Genomic DNA, 19,807 nt, shown 5'->3' on the forward strand with positions numbered 1-19,807 from the left:
CCTGAAATCGGGATTGTTGGGAGGTATGCTTTGTCCTTTCTTCCCAAAGGGGACAGCTTTGTCTTGATTTGACCAGCAGTTCACTGATGCTCTGGATCGAAGATCAGTGTGTATTAGTGCCGCACGCAGCAGCCAAGGTGTGCGTGGCATGCAAACTGTATTTTTTAAGGTGAATGGGAACAGGACAGGGAGGTCCAGCATGTCAGAAGCAATAGTAATGTCCTCTGATACATGATCATGTTTCCATGATCCATGAGTGGCAGCACTTGTCCCAATTCCCCAACATTAAATGTTGAGAGCTATGCAATAAATGCTTCTTAGCAGTGTGCTAAACATCTACCTCAGACTAAGGAATAATTTTATCTTTCCTCAGCTGTAAAAATATATATTTGTATATACAGTATATACTAGATATACAAACTGTGGTTGTCAACGGTCTCTAATTCCTAGTGACAGTTGCAAGTTTTAAAGAGGTATATGGGAAAGATTCCTCGACTGCACAGCCTGAATATATATAAGGGAGGTGCTACCTGATGAGACTAATTGATTTTAAACCAATAAGGAATATACTCCATTTAATGTGCTTTTATTGCACATCTGAGGGAAAGGAGACACCCACAGTCTGGATTAGCACCGTTCCTTATTGGTTTAAAAGCATGGAGTCTGGTAATGTATATGCACACTGGTATTAGGCACAATTCTACGTAAGTCCTACAAGTTATAAACTGTAGTGCAACTTTGGTTCATTTTTGGGGTGTGGGTCCCCCTGGATTGCTTTGGTTGATCTGTTTCAGGGCACCGCATTATAACACATTTTTCGTTTATAACACATTTTAACCCTTCACTGTTTGTTTAATCATGTACTTCACTTTTTTATTTTCATTCTTTATATGCAGCTGTGGCTGCTCTTAACTATCTCTTTACACTGCACTTTTCTTACTATGGCGGTGCCCTGGGGCAGCTAAGCTGGGCCAGTTTGGGGGGGTCCTGCGCTCTGGATTTGAACCCTAGTATGTTAGGGACCTACCCTAAAGAGGTTACCTGGATATTGTGGTTAGGCCCGTAACCTTGGCCATGATTATGATAAAAACCTCTATTGATTGCAACATTTTATTGCATTTACAGTCAGGTGCATAAATATTGGGACATTGACAGAATTTTCATATTTTGGCCTCTATTCACCACCACAAAGGCTTTGAAATGAAACAAACAAGATGTGCTTTAACTGCAGACTTTCACATTTAATTTGAGGGTAATTACATTCAAATTAGGTGAACGGTGTAGGAATTACAACGGTTTCTGTATGTGCCTCCCACTTTTTAAGGGGCCAAAATAAACAATCATAAATCTAACTTTCACTTTTTAATACTTTGTTGCAAATCCTTTGACACATAGACATCACCAGACGCTGGGTTTCATCCCTGGTGATGCTCTGCTAGGCCTCTACTGCAAATGTCTTCAGTTCCTGTTTGTTCTTGGGGCATTTTCCCTTCAGTTTTGTCTTCATCAAGTGAAATGCATGCTCAATCAAATTCAGGTCAGGGGATTGACTTGGCCATTGCATAACATTCCACTTTTTAGCCTTAAAAAACTCTTTGATTGCTTTTGCAGTATGCTTCGCATCATTGTCCATCTGCACTGTGAAGCGCCGTCCAATGAGTTCTGAAGCATTTGACTGAATATGAGCATATATTATTGCCCGAAACACTTCAGAATTCATTCTGCTGCTTTTGTCAGCAGTCACATCATCAATAAATACAAGGGAACCAGTTCCATTGGCAGCCATACATGCCCACGCCATGACAATACCACCATCATGCTTCACTTATGAGGTGGTATGTTTTGGATCATTAGCAGTTCCTTTCCTTCTCCATACTCTTCTCTTCCCATCACTCTGGAACAAGTTGATCTTTATCTCATCTGTCCATAGGATGTTGTTCCAGAACTGTAGTGGCTTTTTTAGATGTTGTTTGTCAAACTCTAATCTGGTCTTCCTGTTTTTGAGGCTCACCAATGGCTTGCATCTTGTGGTGAACCCTCTATATTCACTATTGTGAAGTCTTCTCTTGAATGTTGACTTTGACACATATACACCTACCTCCTGGAGAGTGTTCTTGATTTGGCCAACTGTTGTGAAGGGGTTTTTCTTCACCAGGGAAATAATTCTTCTATCATCCACCACAGTTGTTTTCCGTGGTCTTCTGGTGTTGCTGAGCTCTTCGATGCGTTCTTTCTTTTTAAGAATGTTCCAAACAGTTGATTTGGCCACACCTAATGTTTTTGCTATCTCTCTGATGGGTTTGTTTTGATTTTTCAGCCTAATGATGGCTTGCTTCACTGATAGTGACAGCTCTTTGGATCTCATATTGAGAGTCGACAGCAACTGATTCCAAATGCAAATGTCACACCTAGAATCAACTCCAGACCTTTTACCTGCTTAATTGATAATGAAATAACGAGGGAATAGCCCACACCTGTCCATGAAATAGCTTTTGCGTTGATAGTCCCATTACTTTTGGCCCCTTAAAAAGTGGGAGGCACATATAGAAACCGTTGTAATTCCTACACCGTTCACCTGATTTGGATGTAATTACCCTCAAATTAAATCTGAAAGTCTGCAGTTAAAGCACACTTATTTGTTTCATTTCAAAGCCATTGTGGTGGTGAATAGAGGTCAAAATATTAAAATTCTGTCAATGTCCCAATATTTATGCACCTGACTGTACATATTATCAATAATTTGGAGTTGTGCACCTGAGATTTGTCTGTTTCTGTGCAAGTTTTAAAGAGGTACCCACTGAAATTTTGTCCCTGGAAAAAATGCTTCTATTTTTCAATACTGACCAACTGTATGATAAACTTATTTTTGTGCTTACCATGCATTCTTGGGGGCTTATTCATTAATTATTAACTTTTAGACCTGATAACTCTACTTATCATGGCTATTCGTAGCAATAAGAACTTATGTTCCGCCTGGAAGTATAAAGAAACATATCCAGGGACAGGGGCTCCGATAGGAGTCTATCCTTGCAATGTGTAAAGTAAAGTGATCACTGATGCAATCGCTTTAATTTTTGCTTTGGAACCCACGGCGGCCTACTGCACATGTGCAGTCATCAGACTACGCATGTGCAAGCGACCATTATACAGGTCTCAGTAAATAGTGCAATATGTAGTCGACAGGCTACAATGGCTAACGCCATCTAAAGATGGCATTTGCTACCGGGGCCAAGCCACATTCCAAAGCTTGGTAAATGTCACATTATAGCAGCCTCGATAGAAACTTATGGGAGCTAATATTGCAGTTGGAAACGGGATTATTTATGATTCATTGCCAGGACAGCAAATCAGATAAGGGGCTAGCACGGCCAGGGGCGTCACTAGGATTGGTGTCACACAGTGCATTAACTTATGGTGTCACCTCCCCATAGACCTCCTGCCGTATCAGACCATACAGAATCCTCTAAAATATGGATCATTTATAATAGAATACACAATTTTATGCGTAAAATCAATGGTTGGCACAGGTTTTTGCTTGCAAATGGATGAACACTCGCATTAGCGCTAGTTTGTTGATTCAGCATAAGGTAGTGAATCTGACTTCTGCCAAACAAAAAGTATTTTGTAATAAAATTCTAAAGTTTACATTCATGATGGGAAAAGAGCTGATGTTATAGTAGATTACTTTTACTCAATAATTATATTTTCATTGTAAATCTTGTCTTGCTCTTTAGAAATTAATTCCAGAGATTATTATTATTATAGATATAATAAGCCTAATCTTGTAAAGTACCCTACACTATACATTTTATATATAATATTTCAAATAAATACATAGGGCGCCAGGGCCATTTGGAGCAGCCACTGCACTGTTAAGCCTTTGAAATAGGTGTCAGGAACGATGATCTCCCACTGCCTGGGGCAGGGCTGCTTTCAAATGACAAACTTTATTTAAACAATTAACAACCACAGCAACTGATGCTGGAAGATGCAGAGGCGTGTGGCTTCTTTCACTCACCATGCTCCTCCTTGAAAGCCAAGCGGCGGGCGTGACGTCATCATGCACAGTGTTCTGGAAAGAGAAAGGAGGTGTCCGATCCGTACATATATCCTGGCAGAGGGCCGGCGTGACCAAGTGACTGCATGTTGGTGTCACCACCTCAGATGGTGTCACATGGTGCGGCCCACACACCCCTAGTGACACCACTGAGCATAGCATTGACTGTGATCCAGGGGCGTGTTTATAAGCGTTGCAGAGTGTATGGTACACACGGGCCCCTGGGTCCAAGAGGGGGCCCACACCGCACCCAGGCCCCCCAAGAGCCGTGGCGGGCCCGGGTAACGGGGCGCGGCCTAATCGTGGGAGGCGTGGCCTTGCCACCTTTGAAAAAAATAAAAATAATTCAGCTCCACTTCGTGCTGGCGGGGGGGCTTTGGAGCCCCCTCTGCCCGGCGCAAAGCCAGAGGGGGCGCGAGCAGTGTTATCGCTCCCCCCCACAGGCATAGGAGACTGCTGTGGCTGCTGCTCAGCAGCCACGAGCAGTCTCCCACTGCAGCTCAGCACACGCTGTGTGCTGGGCTGCTGTGAGGGAGGGGGGGGCAGCATCGGACCCGAGCCCCCGCCGGGCCCCTCAGGAAGCCCGGGCAATTTGTACCCGCTCCCCCCCCCTCTCAGCGCCCCTGACCGCACCCTATCTTTTAATACTTACCTCTCTGAGGTCCCACGCTGGGTGCCATAGCACTGCACAAAACGCTGGAAAATCCCCACCGCTGCCAATTTTGCCGTTTTGTGCATGCGCATAGGAAAACGCTGTGCCATTTTCCCGGCGACCTGCGCAGTAGACTCTGGTAACAGACTAGTGCCCAGAGTGTACTGCTGCTGCGGTCATCCGTCAGCCTGCTGCCGGCCGCCAGGGAGAGAGGGGTGGGCCCCGGACTGGGAAAGCACACGGGCCCCCTCCTCTCTTCATACGCCCCTGCTGTGATCCATTAACATCTCTTCTGCCACTCACTTTTTGCAGTGGTGATATAATGAACATCCAGGTTCTGGCACACACGTGAGTTTGACTGTTGTTATATAGCAATCACATTTAAGATTGGTTTAGTCATGTGGAAACTGCTGTAACCATGAGTTTAAGGGGCCTACTCATTAACTTGAACGTATCTATTACACTTTCTAAATGTTCTTGTATATTCAAGTTATGGACCCGCTGTGCCATGTCGTCCCCACACACTAGTATGTGAACGTACAAATTATACAATTCATCCAGCCCCAAAAAATGTTCACTGCGTGAACTAATGCCACCTTCAGGCGTTACCTGCTGATCCCTGCTCCTATAGGAAGAAGGATCCATTTTAGATCGATAAGCCTCCTCTGGCCTTCGCAGTCCGCATGCATGACCTAAGGTCATGAATGCGCAGAACCCTGCAATTTAAATTTTTGCCACTACTATTAGTGGCGATAGAGTTATGGTGCATATACACGATCAGATTTTCCTTCAGATCTGTACAATAACGATTTTAAAAATCATTCATATCTGAAGGAAAATCTGACATGTTTGTCAAACGAACGATGAACGATGCGCGTTCCCGCTTGTCAGATAACGATATCTGACATCTGATGTGTTTGCAGTCAGATTTGGACGATTCCATTCATTTTAATGCAGTCAGAAATCGTTCAAATCGTTTTGAGCCGAACTGGAAGAATAAATCGTCCACATCGTCTATTGTGTACGCACTATTGAACACTCCTGTGCCTCGTTCCTTGCATCTTCTGATCTGCTGTACATACACGGTAGATTAAAAGAAATCTTTAATGATTTTGAGCAAATCGTGAAATGTATATGCTCAAGCCGAAGATGGTTGTATAGTTGCGATCCAACAATACAATATATTTTGCCATGGTTTGGAGGACTGCATATCGTTTGTTCTGGGAATGAAGGGAAATCGGGACGATCATCACGTCATTTGCACATCGTCTCAATGTGTACCCAGGCTTTTTAGAATCCTTAATTTGTGCGTGGCCATAGTATTTATTGATAAATATGCCTCCAAATATCACAGCATCTAGAAAAGATGCAGTGTAATACCACACTGTAGAATCGAGTAATGCTGATAATAGTTCTGTGCAATACAGAGACTCGGGATTCCCAGCTACATGACCTCACAGCCGCCATTTTGTGACCCACAAATGAATTGGTTATAAAGAAGAGACGGAGTCGGATTATCTCCGCTGCGTGACGCCCTCACCCTGCGCCATGCCAGCCAGTGACGCCGGTGTCCGCCGACGTGTTTCAGTTTCGTTTCTCAGCTGTCAGAGGTAACGGAGGCTCCAGGCTCGGCCTCCAGACCGTTATCCGGCACCGTGCTCCCCTGTCTGGTGCTGCCCGGGCCCTGGCTCCGCGGCCCCGCTACCATCATGCCCCGGGACATCGAGGAGAAGTGGAGCTCGGAGTACGACTCCACCTGGGAGGATGCGGAGGAGCAGATAAGGGAGGCAGACCGGGAGCAGAGAACACGACAACAGGTGCCGACACCGGAACGTGTGAGAGCTGCAGGACGCTGCCGCGCCTGGCTGGGTGATGGCAGGCACTGTACAGTGCACACAGGCAGAGGGAGAGAGGGGGGATCTACTGGGCCTGTCTGGCTGTTATAGAAAGTGATGGAAGTGTTTATGGGCGAAAAACGGGGATGCTGGAAGGGGACGATGAAGGGATGAATGAGGCAGAGGGTGCTGCTGTGCTTGAGGGAGAAGGAGCTGCTTCTCATGTCAGGGAGGTGGCAGGTTGCTTGGAGGAAAGCGGGTGCTAGAACTGTGATTGAGAGGAGTCTCCATCCTATTCTCTGCTCCTTTTGAAAGGACACACTAATAGTTTGAATACACTCTGAAGAGTATCTTGTGGTCCAAATACACTTGGCAAAACCAAAAGTGTACCGATTGAAAGACATGGAAGAAATATGTCTTAATTGTGTGAACACACAAATAACTCATCACACTGTGTTATGGATTTGCAATTGTTTTTTGTTTAGGAAACAGTCAATGTGGTGCTCACTTCAGATGCTGTAAATAAGTCTGTAAGTGCCCATCATGTAGAATCCAGAATAAAGTCAATGGGCCGTATTCAATTAGGTAGCGAAAAGCCGTTCTATGCAAAACTTTTTCGCCGATGTCGTTTTTGCCGATTCCAATTATACCCGTATTCAATTTGTTCGACATTTTGCCGGTGCAAAAAGTTTGGGCCTTGTAACCAGCGGAAAAGATCACCAATGAATACCATGCGTAATAAAGTGCAGAATTGAGGTTTTGGGGTGCAAACTTGCAGAAACCACCCTGTACTCTTTGTACACCCCCCTTGACACTAACTGCGTCAAAAAACGTTTAAAAAAACAAAGGACACCCCAAAAAAGTACTTTGAAAAAGTGGGTGAAAAATTTCAAAGTGGGGGTACAACTTCAAAAACTAGCGAAATAGCCTTTGGGGGGGTCTGCAAGTATGGGGGAGGGTTTTTTTTTTTTAGATTGCAGGTGCTTGCTGAAGGTGCGTTTTTTTTGGTGCACTTTAAAGCTTTATTTTAGTGATTTTGAACTATGCTTGCACCCATTTTCATGTACCCCAAATTTGATTAGAATACTTATTTTGGCCCAAAAAAGTTGCTAAATGCTATTCTTCACCACTCACCCAAAGACGCTAAATTTCTCCTATTGAGACCATTTAAAAAACCCAAATACATTTAGCAGGACTAATCGGGGTACCCATAGTGAACCCCCATGTCAGAGCATCTTTAGGGGGGTCTCAGGCTGATTTCCCCAAAAACAACAGGACTTTTCGCCGATATAGTTTTTGCCGGGTCCCGTTTTCGCCAATTTGGAAATGAATATGGGGATACGCTGGGGCGCGCGTGATAAGTTTTCGATGGCAAAACCTCCAATGGCGGCGAAAAGTCTGGCCTCGGACTTTTCGCTCCAAATTGAATACGGTCCCCTCTGTATTCAAACTTATTATGCGCAGTCAGTGATGACACTTTGATGGGAATCATTCATTAAGATTGATAGTCGTGGAGATACATCGAACTGATTTTATAACAATCACGTGAGACTATTTTTTATCATATTGACATTATTCTATCTGGATACTACATAATGGACACTCACAGGCTTATGTACAGCATCTGAAGTGAACGCCGCATTGACTTTCTTTGTTTCTGAATGTTGTTGTGAATGTGGGACTCCTTCTAATTCAGGCAGCCCTTTTGAGATATCATTTAGTATATGAGCACTCAATCACATTGTATTATTGTCTTCTCTATTTTGTTTTTTAAGTTTTCATTTGAATATATCCAGTCTTTAGAAGACTAAGGGGCCTATTTATCATTCAATATTTGTGGCATATTCCTTGAAAACACCAGTTTTCGGGGGTTACTCGCAAATATTAAGTATCCTCAGATGTATTATAGAGAGATCGCAGCAGATGTCGGTCCCTCCATTTCCGACAGCAGCCGCAACCCCTGTAGGTTTCTATGGGGGTTGCGAAGCTGCCAGATTTACCAAGCATTCCAGAGTTTGGCCCCTGTAGCTTACGCTATAGGCTACACTTGACACTATTTACCAGGAGAGCTTTCCTCCCTCCGGAACCCTTTCCGACAATGGCGGCTGTAAATGCGTGGTCTGTAGTCCATGCATGTGCAGGATTCCCAATAGAGAAGTAAAAAGACCACTGATATGGTCACTTCACTCCTATCACGTCATAGGGGTCGTCTCCTTTTGGAGACCCTGCATGTTCTATTTAAGACATTCGGGGGTGGTATTATCACATACCACAATGCGATTTTAGGAGCGAATATCTGCCCAGATTGCAGTAAGTATGTAATTAGTTGAACGGGTTGGATCCTTCCTTACTCCCTTATTATTCTTACTTTCTGGCATGTCTACTTCTGGATTGCCCCCTTTACTTCGTCAAGCTTTGTTGGTCCGGCGTTATGCTCATACCCATTTTGATTGGTCTGGTGTAGATGATGACTCTCCTATTTTTCAACAGCTCTTATCCTGAACTGTTTTAAGTTGTCTTCGGATAACATATGGCTTTTGAAGGGTGTTAGGACTCTGGGTCAGGTGTATGATAATGGGAGTTTTAAATCATTCCCGCAATTACAAGTTGAGTTCAATACCCCCAACACAGCCTTTTTTAGATATTTGCAGTTGCGGCATGATGCTGCACAGACTTAATTTGCCTGTACCACTCCTATATTTTCTCCGTCCCTGTTAGATCTTTACTTTTCTGCTTTGGGTTCTAAGGGTAAGGTGTCATCTGTTTATGTCACTCTTAATGATAAACTGTTTCCTGAGTTGTTCACTCCTCTTAAGCTGAAGTGGGAAACAGATATCGGTCCTATCTCTGAACACTAGCTACAATTGTTAGGCTCAAGTAAATACACTACGCCGTGTGTTAGATAGCAACATGTACATTATTATGTTTTACATAGGGTTTACCGTACACCTGTTTTTTTTTTTTTTTGTATTGAGCTGGTCTTAGGGAGGACTCTCTATGCCCTAGATGTCGAGAGGACAATGCAGGTTTTTGGCATATATTATGGAACTGCCCATTAGCTCATGAATTTTGGAAACATGTTTGGAGGGATATTCTAGTTACGGATCCCTCTTTACCGGGCTATAGTCCTGAAATTTGATTATTTGGCCTAGATTTAGAAGAAACGCATTCCTTAGTACTGTATTGTTACATTTTGTGTCTCTCTACGCTTGCCAAGGTAATCGTGGCTCGTACGTGGTTTACAGCTGATCCCCCTGAGCTGCTTAAGTGGAGAATGTTGGTAAATGATGTGGTTCAACATGAAAAACATATGTTCAAATCTAGAAACACTATTAGGGGTATTCAATTTGGAGCGAAAAGCCGAACACAGCAAAAAAGTTTTGCCGATGACGTCATTTCGCCCGGCGGAAAGTTATCCCCCTATTCAATTTGAAAACTTTTCGCCTAGGCGGAATGTCTAATGCATTCGACCCGTCGAAAAAGTATCGCATATAAATAGGTGGCGGAAGAAAGTGCAGAATTGGGGTTTTGGGGTGCAACGTTGCGGGAACCCCCGTGCAGCCTTCAGACAGTCCCCCAAAGGTAATCTGTGTCAAAAAAATTTAAAAAAAGACCTCAGAACACCCCAAAAAAAGCACTTTCATTTTGGGGGCGAAAAAATAAATTTTGGGGAACAAAGTTAAAAACTAGCAAACTACAATCTAGGGGAGTCCCCAAGTATGCCCCAAGTGTTTTTTTCATTGCTTCAAGTGCTTGCGGAAGGTGGATTTTTCACTTTTTTAAAAACTTCACTTTAGCAACTTTTAAATATGCTGACCCCCATTTTCAAGTACCTCAAATTTGCTGGGACTACTTATTTTCAGGAAAAAAACTCCTAAATACTATTCTTCACCACTTTCCCAAATCCCCAAAATAGCAGCTATTGAGCCTGTTTAAAGACCCCCAAAAGCTTCAGCAGGGCTAATCGGGGGTATCCAGAGTGATCCCCCATGTCAGAGCATCTTTTGGGGGCTGACAGGCTGATTTCCCCAAAACTGGACGACGTTTTCGCTGATTTCAGTTTCACCGGGTCTCGTTTTCGACGATTTCAAATTGAATACGGGTATAAGCGGGGGCGCGCGCGATACTTTTTCGCTGGTAAAAAACTTCGGATGTGCTGCAAAAACCTCGCTATGCGGAAACTCCTGACTTTTCGCTCCAAATTGCATACCCCTCTATGTCTAAATTCCATGATAAGTGGGATAGATGGTGTCATTCACGATTGGGTAGAACTGTCGGGGATGCATACATTTTATTTTGTTGATGCAGAGATCAGCTCAAATGGTTGTGAGTTACAGTAGTCAGCATGTTTATGTATTCAATGCCCTACTTAATAATGTTGTACATTTTATATATTTTTCTGGAGATTTTATGTACTATATATTTGTCGAGTTGGATATTATGTCTGATCTAAAGATATATTTTATAACTCTTCCTTTTTTTTTTTTTTTTCCTAAAAGTATTCTAACAATGGTTTGAGAAACTGCTTTAAATATGTATTTATTTTTCTCCCTTTCAATATGTTATACAATTTCTAACATGTATATAGCATATATGGGAATATTTGATGACTCTGTTTTGTTTGAAGTTGTATTTCTGTTAATTGAATTTTTTTTCAATAAAAAATAACAGATTTAAAAAAAAAAATAAAAAAAAAGTATGTAATTAGTAATAAATGGGCCCCTAAATATGCATGGTATTGGGATTTTGTAGTCTTGCGTAGTATGGGCCTGATTCAGCACGGCTACAGGTCTGTTGCGAAAGTATGCTTATATGTGCATTCGCAAAGCACTCGCACGGGCAACATGCAGACACCCACTTCCCCTCTCTCGTATCCGTAATACCTTGCAATCCAGCTAAAACATTGGTAACATTGAAGTACATCGGAGCCACTTGTACATTTACAGCAGGTCAGACCCCACTTATAGAGCACTCAAGCTGCCTATGCCATCATAGTGGCTAATTTATGCATGGCCCTGTTACGGCGTACAAACGTACTGGCACTTCAGCGTTTCTCCAACCCCCCAACCTTCATGTCAATCACTCTGCGATGGGTCTGCGTAGTCACTGCAATCGCAGTCCCGTTCGCAGTGAGGCATTCGTGCACCCGCCATGCATGCGCAGTACGCAGTAATCGGCCGCCTGCGTACGTGATTGCATCAGCGATCCTTGCTGAATCTGGCCCAATATCTGTTTGTGCAAAAGTTCATTACTCTCACTTTTTGTTTTCTTTTTAGCATCCTTCTCGAAAGTGGTATAAAAGAGCTGCCTGGGACCTGCAGAACTACAGGCATGGATACAGAGAAGAAACAAATTCTAGTTCTTACTTGGTAATCTCTCTTTCCTACTTTCTCCTCTCACTAGATGAGTCTACAAGAAACTAAGGATTAGGTGTTGTATTTATAAAATATGTATTATATCAGTGATCGCGCTGAGCAAGAAAAACTGTGGGACCCCTCACTTTAAAAATTTGGGGTCTTACTCCACAGTTTCTGGGTCCCAACACAATTTTTGCTTTTGAGCTCACCCTATGCCATGAGACCATCCATCCCACATGCCCCACTATGGAAAGTCATACTCATATTTTCAGGTAAGTACAGATAATGATTATAAATACATTTCCTTGATCTCAAATAGCAGACCGGTGCAGTGCTGTGGGCAGAGAGGGGGCTAAGGGTAGGCTGTGGTGGGACCAGTTAAAAAGTTTGGACAGTGCTGGGGGACATGTAGCAGTTGGGGTAGAACTGGAGGTTGAGGCAGTCAGCAGCTAGGGTAGAGCTGGGGATTCAGGCAGTGGGTAGAGGGGGTAAGGGCAGGCAGTGCTGGGTTTAGGGAGGGAGGTGTCAGGCAACAATTTAAAACAGAACAAAGAATTATATGGAGCATTGTTCACTTGCAGCGTAATATCTCAATTTAATATATATAATAATCCAATAAATTAAAATAGACATACATATAAATATAAAATATATCAGACTACAATAATTGAACAAGAATCACATAAACTTGTCTAAATTAGATAAATCCACAAATATCAACCGTCAATATAAAATCATGTGGGTGAATGATAATGGTGTAGAAACTATCTCAATAAATATTAAACACAATAATAGCAGCTGTGTGATGCTGTGCTGATGGCTACATGTGTTAGTAAGCTCAAGCAAGCTGTAACTGCGAAATAATCACTCAGCACTTTAAGCTGGCCACACACATAGCGATATTTTACACGATCTGGCCGATTCCGACACATTGGAACGACAGGTCGTGTAAAATATGGCCAAATTGTGAGGAAATCGTGAGTCCCCACTCACGATCACGATGCGATGCGCGTCCACGCTGGTTGCACATCACATCTTCAGATCTGCCGTGCAGTAGGGCAGATCTGACAATCTAGGACACGATGAAAGTCTGACTGCAGGAGAGATCGTATGAAGATTGGACACCAAATCGTGTGCTGAGCTGGCGGGGAGGCAGGGAAATTGTACACATCGGCTGATCGTGGGCAGATCGGTATGTGTGTGGGCACCTTAAGTGCCTGATCATTTCAGAGTTGTTCGCAATGCCGATTTTTATGCTGATCAAGCGATTTTTTTTTTTGCTATTGCACATGCTTATAAGCTACACTGGGCATGTGCAGCGATTGTCTTGCTATTCCTTACGTGCAGAGAACCCATTTGCAAAGTTAGTGACAGGTAGTCAGCTTTTGGGGGAGATAACGGGGTGGTTAGAAATTTGCAGGCGTGTCTGACCGTTCAAACACCGTTACATGGATGGCCATAAATTAGCAGTTGCTATCTCCTACGCAGCACGTGAGCACTCTCCGTGTTTGGAGAGACGCTGTATTAGAGACAGGTCAGACCTTCCACAAGGGCTGCATAGCTGGTCAATGTTACCAATATTTACGCTGGTAAGTGACGTCAGACGCATATCAGAAGGCAGCAGTGGGCGTCCCTAAGCTCGGGTAAGCTTTGGAACTGTCGGCATGTTTTCGCAGCTGTGGTCATTGCAAAATCGCAACTGGCTATCGCATAAGTGTATTATTTCTGAATCGGGCTCTAACACCATTTCAATATTAGCACATTCACATTGATTAAACTGGCTCAACACAATTGTTAAGCCCACTAATATTAGTATAGGTTAGGCTTAAAAATTAAATGCACCAATGTCCACTAGTGTTGAAAATGTATTTTGCTAATGAATACCCACTGTTGGTCAGTGAAAGCTGCATGTAGTAAGAAAGAAAAATGTGTTCATAAAATAACATAATTTGAACTGAGCTGTGTGCTCTCACCCTCACTAGACTCACAGGTTAGCTGTCCTAGTAGTACTCCCAGCTGCTTAACCCTTCAGAGCCCAGAATCAATGCAGAGCAGACTGTGTTCCAGGCTTCCTACCTCGGTAGTCAATGCTGAGACAGCAGCGTGTGTGCTGTGATTAAGTGGTGACCCGGCCACAGTATATTAGAATTGTTTAGCTTTCCAGCCTGTGTAAACACTGACAGCTAAACGGAGCCGCTGGGGAGGTGAATCCCACAATATCACCAGAGAGGCTGTGTGCTGACTATCCGTGCTGCATGTGTGCACGCTGACAGTCTGGGTGCATCTCAGCTGGAAAGTAATGCAGCTGGTGATGAGGCTTTGAGAACCGGGAAAAAGAACAGTAAAACGCCGGTTCAGAGCAAAGATCCACGTGCTGCCGCTGGTCACACTGTAGATCAGATCAGAGCCATCAGACAACACTTGGGGAGTGGCTAGAGGATCATCTTGGCCAATTGGGAGCCGCTCAGGGCAGGCTGCCGTCAGCGATTGGCTGGGGGACACACAGGATTGCCAACATTTCGGGTGAGTCCCAGGCTCCCAGCGCGTCATACAGGACCCGTTCATTTTTAAAAACCTGCGTCCCTCACGCCTTGTAGCGCGTAAAAACGCGCTATAGCCCGTATTTTGTGAACACTGTATATCCAAAGAAAATCTCATACAGCAGCCTTGACATTGAACAAAAAAAGGAAGGGACTTTATTCTCTTGCAGCAGTTACATTTTAAGTAAAGTTTTTTCAAGGTTGAACAAGAGGCTGGATGAGTCTTGAATTGTTGCTGCTGAAGTCCCTTCCTTGTTTTTTGTTTTTGCACAATTGTCTTCTGATCTTTTAATTACATAACTATGTAGAGTGCCTGTTTTTCTGTGTGTGTATTACACGCACACCCTTAAGTACAACTACTCACTAATGGAAATCACTTACCAGCCAATCATGTGTTCAGCAACTCCATTCATAACAGCATACAGATATGCTCAAGAGGTTCATTTGATTTTCATATCAAACAACACAATTCAGAGTAGTTTGAATATATCAAAAACTGCTGATCTCTTGGGATTTTGAAGCTTACCAGTCTCTAGTATTTACAGAGAATGGTTCACAACACAAAAAAACATCCAATGAGTATCAGTTCTGACTGAGCATCATTTAAATGTCACAGCCTACCTATGCATTTTTGCTGACCATGTACATCCCTTTATGGCAAAAGTCTACTCATCCTTTGGCTACTTACAGAAGGATACCACACCATATAACAAAGCAAACATCAGCTCATGCTGGTTCCATGTACATGAGAATGAGTTTAGTGTATTTCAGTGGTCTCCACAGTCACTAGGTCTCAATTCAGTTGAGCAACATTTGATGTCAGGGGACAAAAGGTCTTACCCTTTACATATCAGTCATTTGGCACCATTCACTGAGTTATCTTTGTGTTGCTGGGAATATTAACCACTTCACTGGCCATTTTATTCCCAGAAAACTGCAAAAAAAATATATATTTTTATTTAATAAAGTTACAAAATTATTTAGAAAAATATAATAAAATATTTAAGTATATTAATCTACAGTGTCTTGCAAAAGTATTCAACCCCCATTTGCATTTTTCATGTTTTGTTGCCTCACAACCTAGAATTAAAATGGATTGTTTGAATGTGTGCATCATTTCATTGACAGAACATGCCTACAACTGTGAAGTTGTGTTTAATTTTATATTGTGAATCAAACAACATAACAGAAAACTTCAGTGTGCATAACTATTCACCCCGCTAAAGTTAGTACTTTGTCGAGCCACCTTTTGCGTCAATTACAGCTGCAAGTCGCTTTGGATAAGTCTCTATGAGCTTGCCCCTGGAATTTTTGCCCATTCCTCAAGGCAAAACTGCACCAGCTCCTTCATGTTGGATGGTTTCCGCTTGTTAACAGCAATCTTCAAGTCTGACCACAGATTCTCAATTGGATTGAGATCTGGGCTTTGACTAGGCCATTCCAACACTTTTAAATGTTTCCCCTTAAACCACTCGAGTGTTGCTTTAGCAGTATGCTTCGGGTCATTGTCCTGCTGGAAGGTGAACCTCTGTCCCAGTCTCAAATCACAGGCAGACTGAAACAGGTTTTGCTCAAGAATATCCCTGTATTTAGCACCATCCATCTTTCCCTCGACTCGTGTCAGCCGTGACGGGCGGCTAGGAGGAAAGGGCTGGCTGGCCGCCAGAGGGAGAGATGTACTGGCTGGCCACGGGTGGATGGGAGGGTAGTACTGGTTGTACGCAGGCGGGAGGAAGAGAAGGGCTGACTGGGTGGCTGGCTGCGGGTGGGAGGGGGTAGTACTAGCCTGCTGCGAGCGGGAGGGAAGGGCTTGCTGAGGCTCTGTTGGGACAGGCAGGCAACACGGCGTGCGTGACCTGTGATGTCACGCTGCTGCGTTTAGGCAGGTCACAGCCTGGGCGTGCCTGAGCCTCCCAGAGAAGCTCGACGACAGCGCTGCCCGGTCTGCAGTTTTTTAATGTGACCGGCGGCTCTAGCGCTGCGGCACACTTCACAACCTCCTGCGGCACACTACTGTTGAAAACCTATGCCGCCAATAGACCCCCCCTCCCCCCCAGGGATCATAAATCCTAATAATAATACCCTCCACACCCCATTAATAGTAAACCAATCCCTCCCTTGTGTAAGACCCTTTTTTTTTGCCCCATCCTCCTCCCCTGTGACCAGTGTACATTGTTTTTATTATTTTACCCCCCCCTTTCAGAGTCCTATTACTCTTTACTCACCCCCACTGATGTTAATCTCCCAGCCCCCATGGACACACCCCTCCCCTCCATATACAGAGCACAGCGGAGTGTGTGTCAGGGGGGACCAATCATCAGTCCCCCCCTGCTGAAGCTGATCTCTTGCAGAGATCATCCAAAAAGTGCTTGGAGGGGAACCAAGTTCTCCTCCTTGCACTGCGATCCCCGGCACATGCGCCTTGGGAATTCAATTCCGGAAATGATGTCGGAGGCCACAGATCACTGCGTCACATCCGGGGAGTCGGAGGAGATCCGTTCTGCACAAGTGCAGGATGGATCTTCTCTGCGAAAACCGGGGGTAGCGGGGTGGCAGCGCTGTCGCATGTGATAAGACGTTGCCAGATTAACCACTTAAGTGGTTAAAGAGATCTTCCACCATCAGGCTAATGAAATGAATTGACAGCTCTTGCTTTTTCTTACTAGCTCACCTTTGTCCTTTAGTAATATGTTTATTCTATCACAAATCCAATATTGTGTGCCAGCCCCCCCCCCCCCTTCCTTCCATATGTTTATGACACAAAGCAGTCCTCTATGTACAAGTGTATTCAATACAGAGAGTGCAACTTATTAAATTTAAAAAGGCATGGACAAAAATTTGTAATCCTTTTTAGAGGATACCTCCTTTTAAAACTATTTAATTTAAAAAAAAAAAGTTTTGGGTGGTGTGAAGTATGCTAAATTATAAATCAAGCTTTTACTTACCTGCTCTCTATCTCATCTCCTTCAGGTTGGTAACTTTAAACATTGTGTAGACATAACCTTTAATTTCTAAAATCTTGTAATCATTGTGTCTAGATGATTGTGAACATTTCCCAATTCCTTTTCATGTAGAACCACTTTGATTATTGTATTTCGTGATGCCTTGATAAGTATGCTCAGTGAAGTTGATTGATTCACTTGTGTGTCAGCTGAGATCTCCACAAACCCAGTAGTTATCTTGAAAAAAATGTGACTTTATCAAGATGTCCATTTTGTGCATATTGGCATACTTAAATACTATGCTGCATTTACAGTATCTTAACAACAAGGCTCTTTCCTAGGGCGAGGCTTCCGACTTCCAACCGAAACATCTGAACCTGGACTTCTACCAGAAGAAGAGGCCTTTTGAGCCGGAGGGTCAGTACAAATAGTAGCAGTATTGTTAGTTGTGACTATTAAACAGGATGTATTTTTAAATTTAAGTATTGATATTCATATTCTAGAGATTCTATTTGTGACAATACGATACTGTATGTTGGACTGTTAAGCTGGGTACACGAATGGACAATATATTGTTTGTGGATTGGCGGGTGTGTAAAGACGTTATGTCGACTACGTCGTTCACAGACATCACATCGGCCCTGCAGTACAGCTGATGCTCGATATATCTGCAGATATATCGGCGAATCTTGCTGTGTGTACGGGTACTCACTGATTGCCCATACACTTGCTGCAGGGACTGCCGGTGATTAACATCAGCTGGGCTAATTCAATTGTGATGTCAGCGCAGACACATTGAGCAGCCGATCGGTAAGTGTATATAGCTTAGCTGATCGGCCGCTCTGTCTACGCTGGTCGATATATCAGCCAGGTGTGTACGTAGCATTAAGCTGCGTTTTTTCCAACACTGGGTTCTGATTAGATTGATATGATCACCCAAAGCCAGACTATCTCATAGCTCACGATCTCATTCAGATGACTTAAGTTGGCTTGTACATGCCCTTCAGCAGCTTTTCTCAAACATATTGCTTTGTTTGTTTTCAGCTGCCTTTTGTTTTTAATCTCCAAGACCTTTGATTAATCCAGGCAAAGTAGTTTATTTAATTTCTGTTAATTATGATTACTACTCTCAGTAAATTAGATATATTTCTTCTTCAGGGTCCATAGGGCTCCACAGGGGGATAGGTGGTGGATGAGGAATCCTGGCACCACGCAGTTAAAGCTTTCAGCTCCCAGGATGCATCGGTCCATTCCCCCTATACCCCGCCCCCGAGCCAGAGGCACTCAGTTTTGTTGGTGCCCGGCCGGAGTCGGGTCACCATTATGCGGGAGGCTGCTCAGGCAGCCCAATAAGCTTTATTTTATATTTTGTTTTATTTTATTATTCTGACTTCAGAGCGTGCAACAGCAGACTGTCCATAGGACGTCTGCGCTGCCGCTCCGTCACCCCTCCGGCGCCACAACGCAAGTTCCGGCTGGTGATCTCGGCGCGCCTCCCGGGGTCCTAGCTAGCTGGCCCCGCGGACAAGACCCAGACTGCAAGCTGGACGCAAGGGGACAGGTAAGGCTAGTCATCGCTTGCGGTGACCCGCGCATGGGCAGTCATGGTATGCAGTCGGGAAGCCGGCGGACCTAATCCCGATAGCCGGCTTCCCGACTGTCATATCCCGGCAAGTGTCTAACGACAGGCGTCAAAATCCCGACACCTGTCATCAGACATACGACGGGATATCAACGGCCGGCATCCCGATCGAAGGGACGCCGAGCGCGTATAGCCGAAAAGGGGGGGGGTTTGGGTTAGGTTTAAGGTTCCCGGGGATTTAGCGTTAGGCACCCCCCCGGGAGGTTAGGTGTAGGGTAGGGGAAGGGGGGGGTTAGCGTTAGGCACTTAGAGGGGGGATTAGGGTTAGGCACTGGGGGGGGGAGAGGTTAGGGTTAGGCACCCCTAAGGGAGGGTTAGGGGGTAGAAACAGGTTAGTATATACTTACCTTGGATGACGGGATTTCCTCCTCTGCCGGGATGCTGCTGTCAGGATTCCAACCGCCGGGCATGGGTCCGGCGGTAAATCCTACCGATTCCGCAGTCATACCTCTGGTCTCGGGACAGACCGGAGGCGCTGAGTGTGGACACAGGCTCCAGCCACCATGATCCACTAGACCACCAGGGTACTTATGGTACGTGACCCAGTGTCACGGTGGGTAAACAGTCAGCATGGGGAGGTCAGCTTCCCCGTTAAAGCGGCCCCTCCCCTCAGCTCAGAGCGCCATTCCTCTGAAGTCTCGCTTCCCTGAGCTGCTTTCCTCCTCCAAACACGCCCTCTCTGAGGTCTCCGGCGGCCATTTTCTACCAGTGGCACAGTCGCAGCTCTCTCAGGGTAATGCGAGGTCCGGTCCCCCTACATACCTCTCCCTGGAGTCAGCGTA

General features: G+C 44.4%; 1 protein-coding gene across 1 annotated transcript in view; it reads left to right on the top strand.

Moving 5' to 3' along the window:
* Window positions 1-6,200: 6,200 nt before the first annotated feature.
* The window catches only part of LOC148540706 (opioid growth factor receptor-like protein 1), a 33,209-nt gene continuing 19,602 nt past the window's right edge, over window positions 6,201-19,807 (top strand). The window contains exons 1-3 of the mRNA XM_088442807.1: window positions 6,201-6,526; window positions 11,821-11,913; window positions 17,725-17,800. Coding sequence (XP_088298933.1) covers window positions 6,419-6,526; window positions 11,821-11,913; window positions 17,725-17,800 — 277 coding nt within the window. The 5' untranslated portion in view covers window positions 6,201-6,418. The remainder of the gene's footprint in view (window positions 6,527-11,820; window positions 11,914-17,724; window positions 17,801-19,807) is intronic.

This window comes from Taudactylus pleione, unplaced genomic scaffold, assembly GCF_031769625.1.
Source record: "Taudactylus pleione unplaced genomic scaffold, aTauple2 ptg000018l, whole genome shotgun sequence".
In the NCBI taxonomy this organism is placed as follows: domain Eukaryota; kingdom Metazoa; phylum Chordata; class Amphibia; order Anura; family Myobatrachidae; genus Taudactylus; species Taudactylus pleione.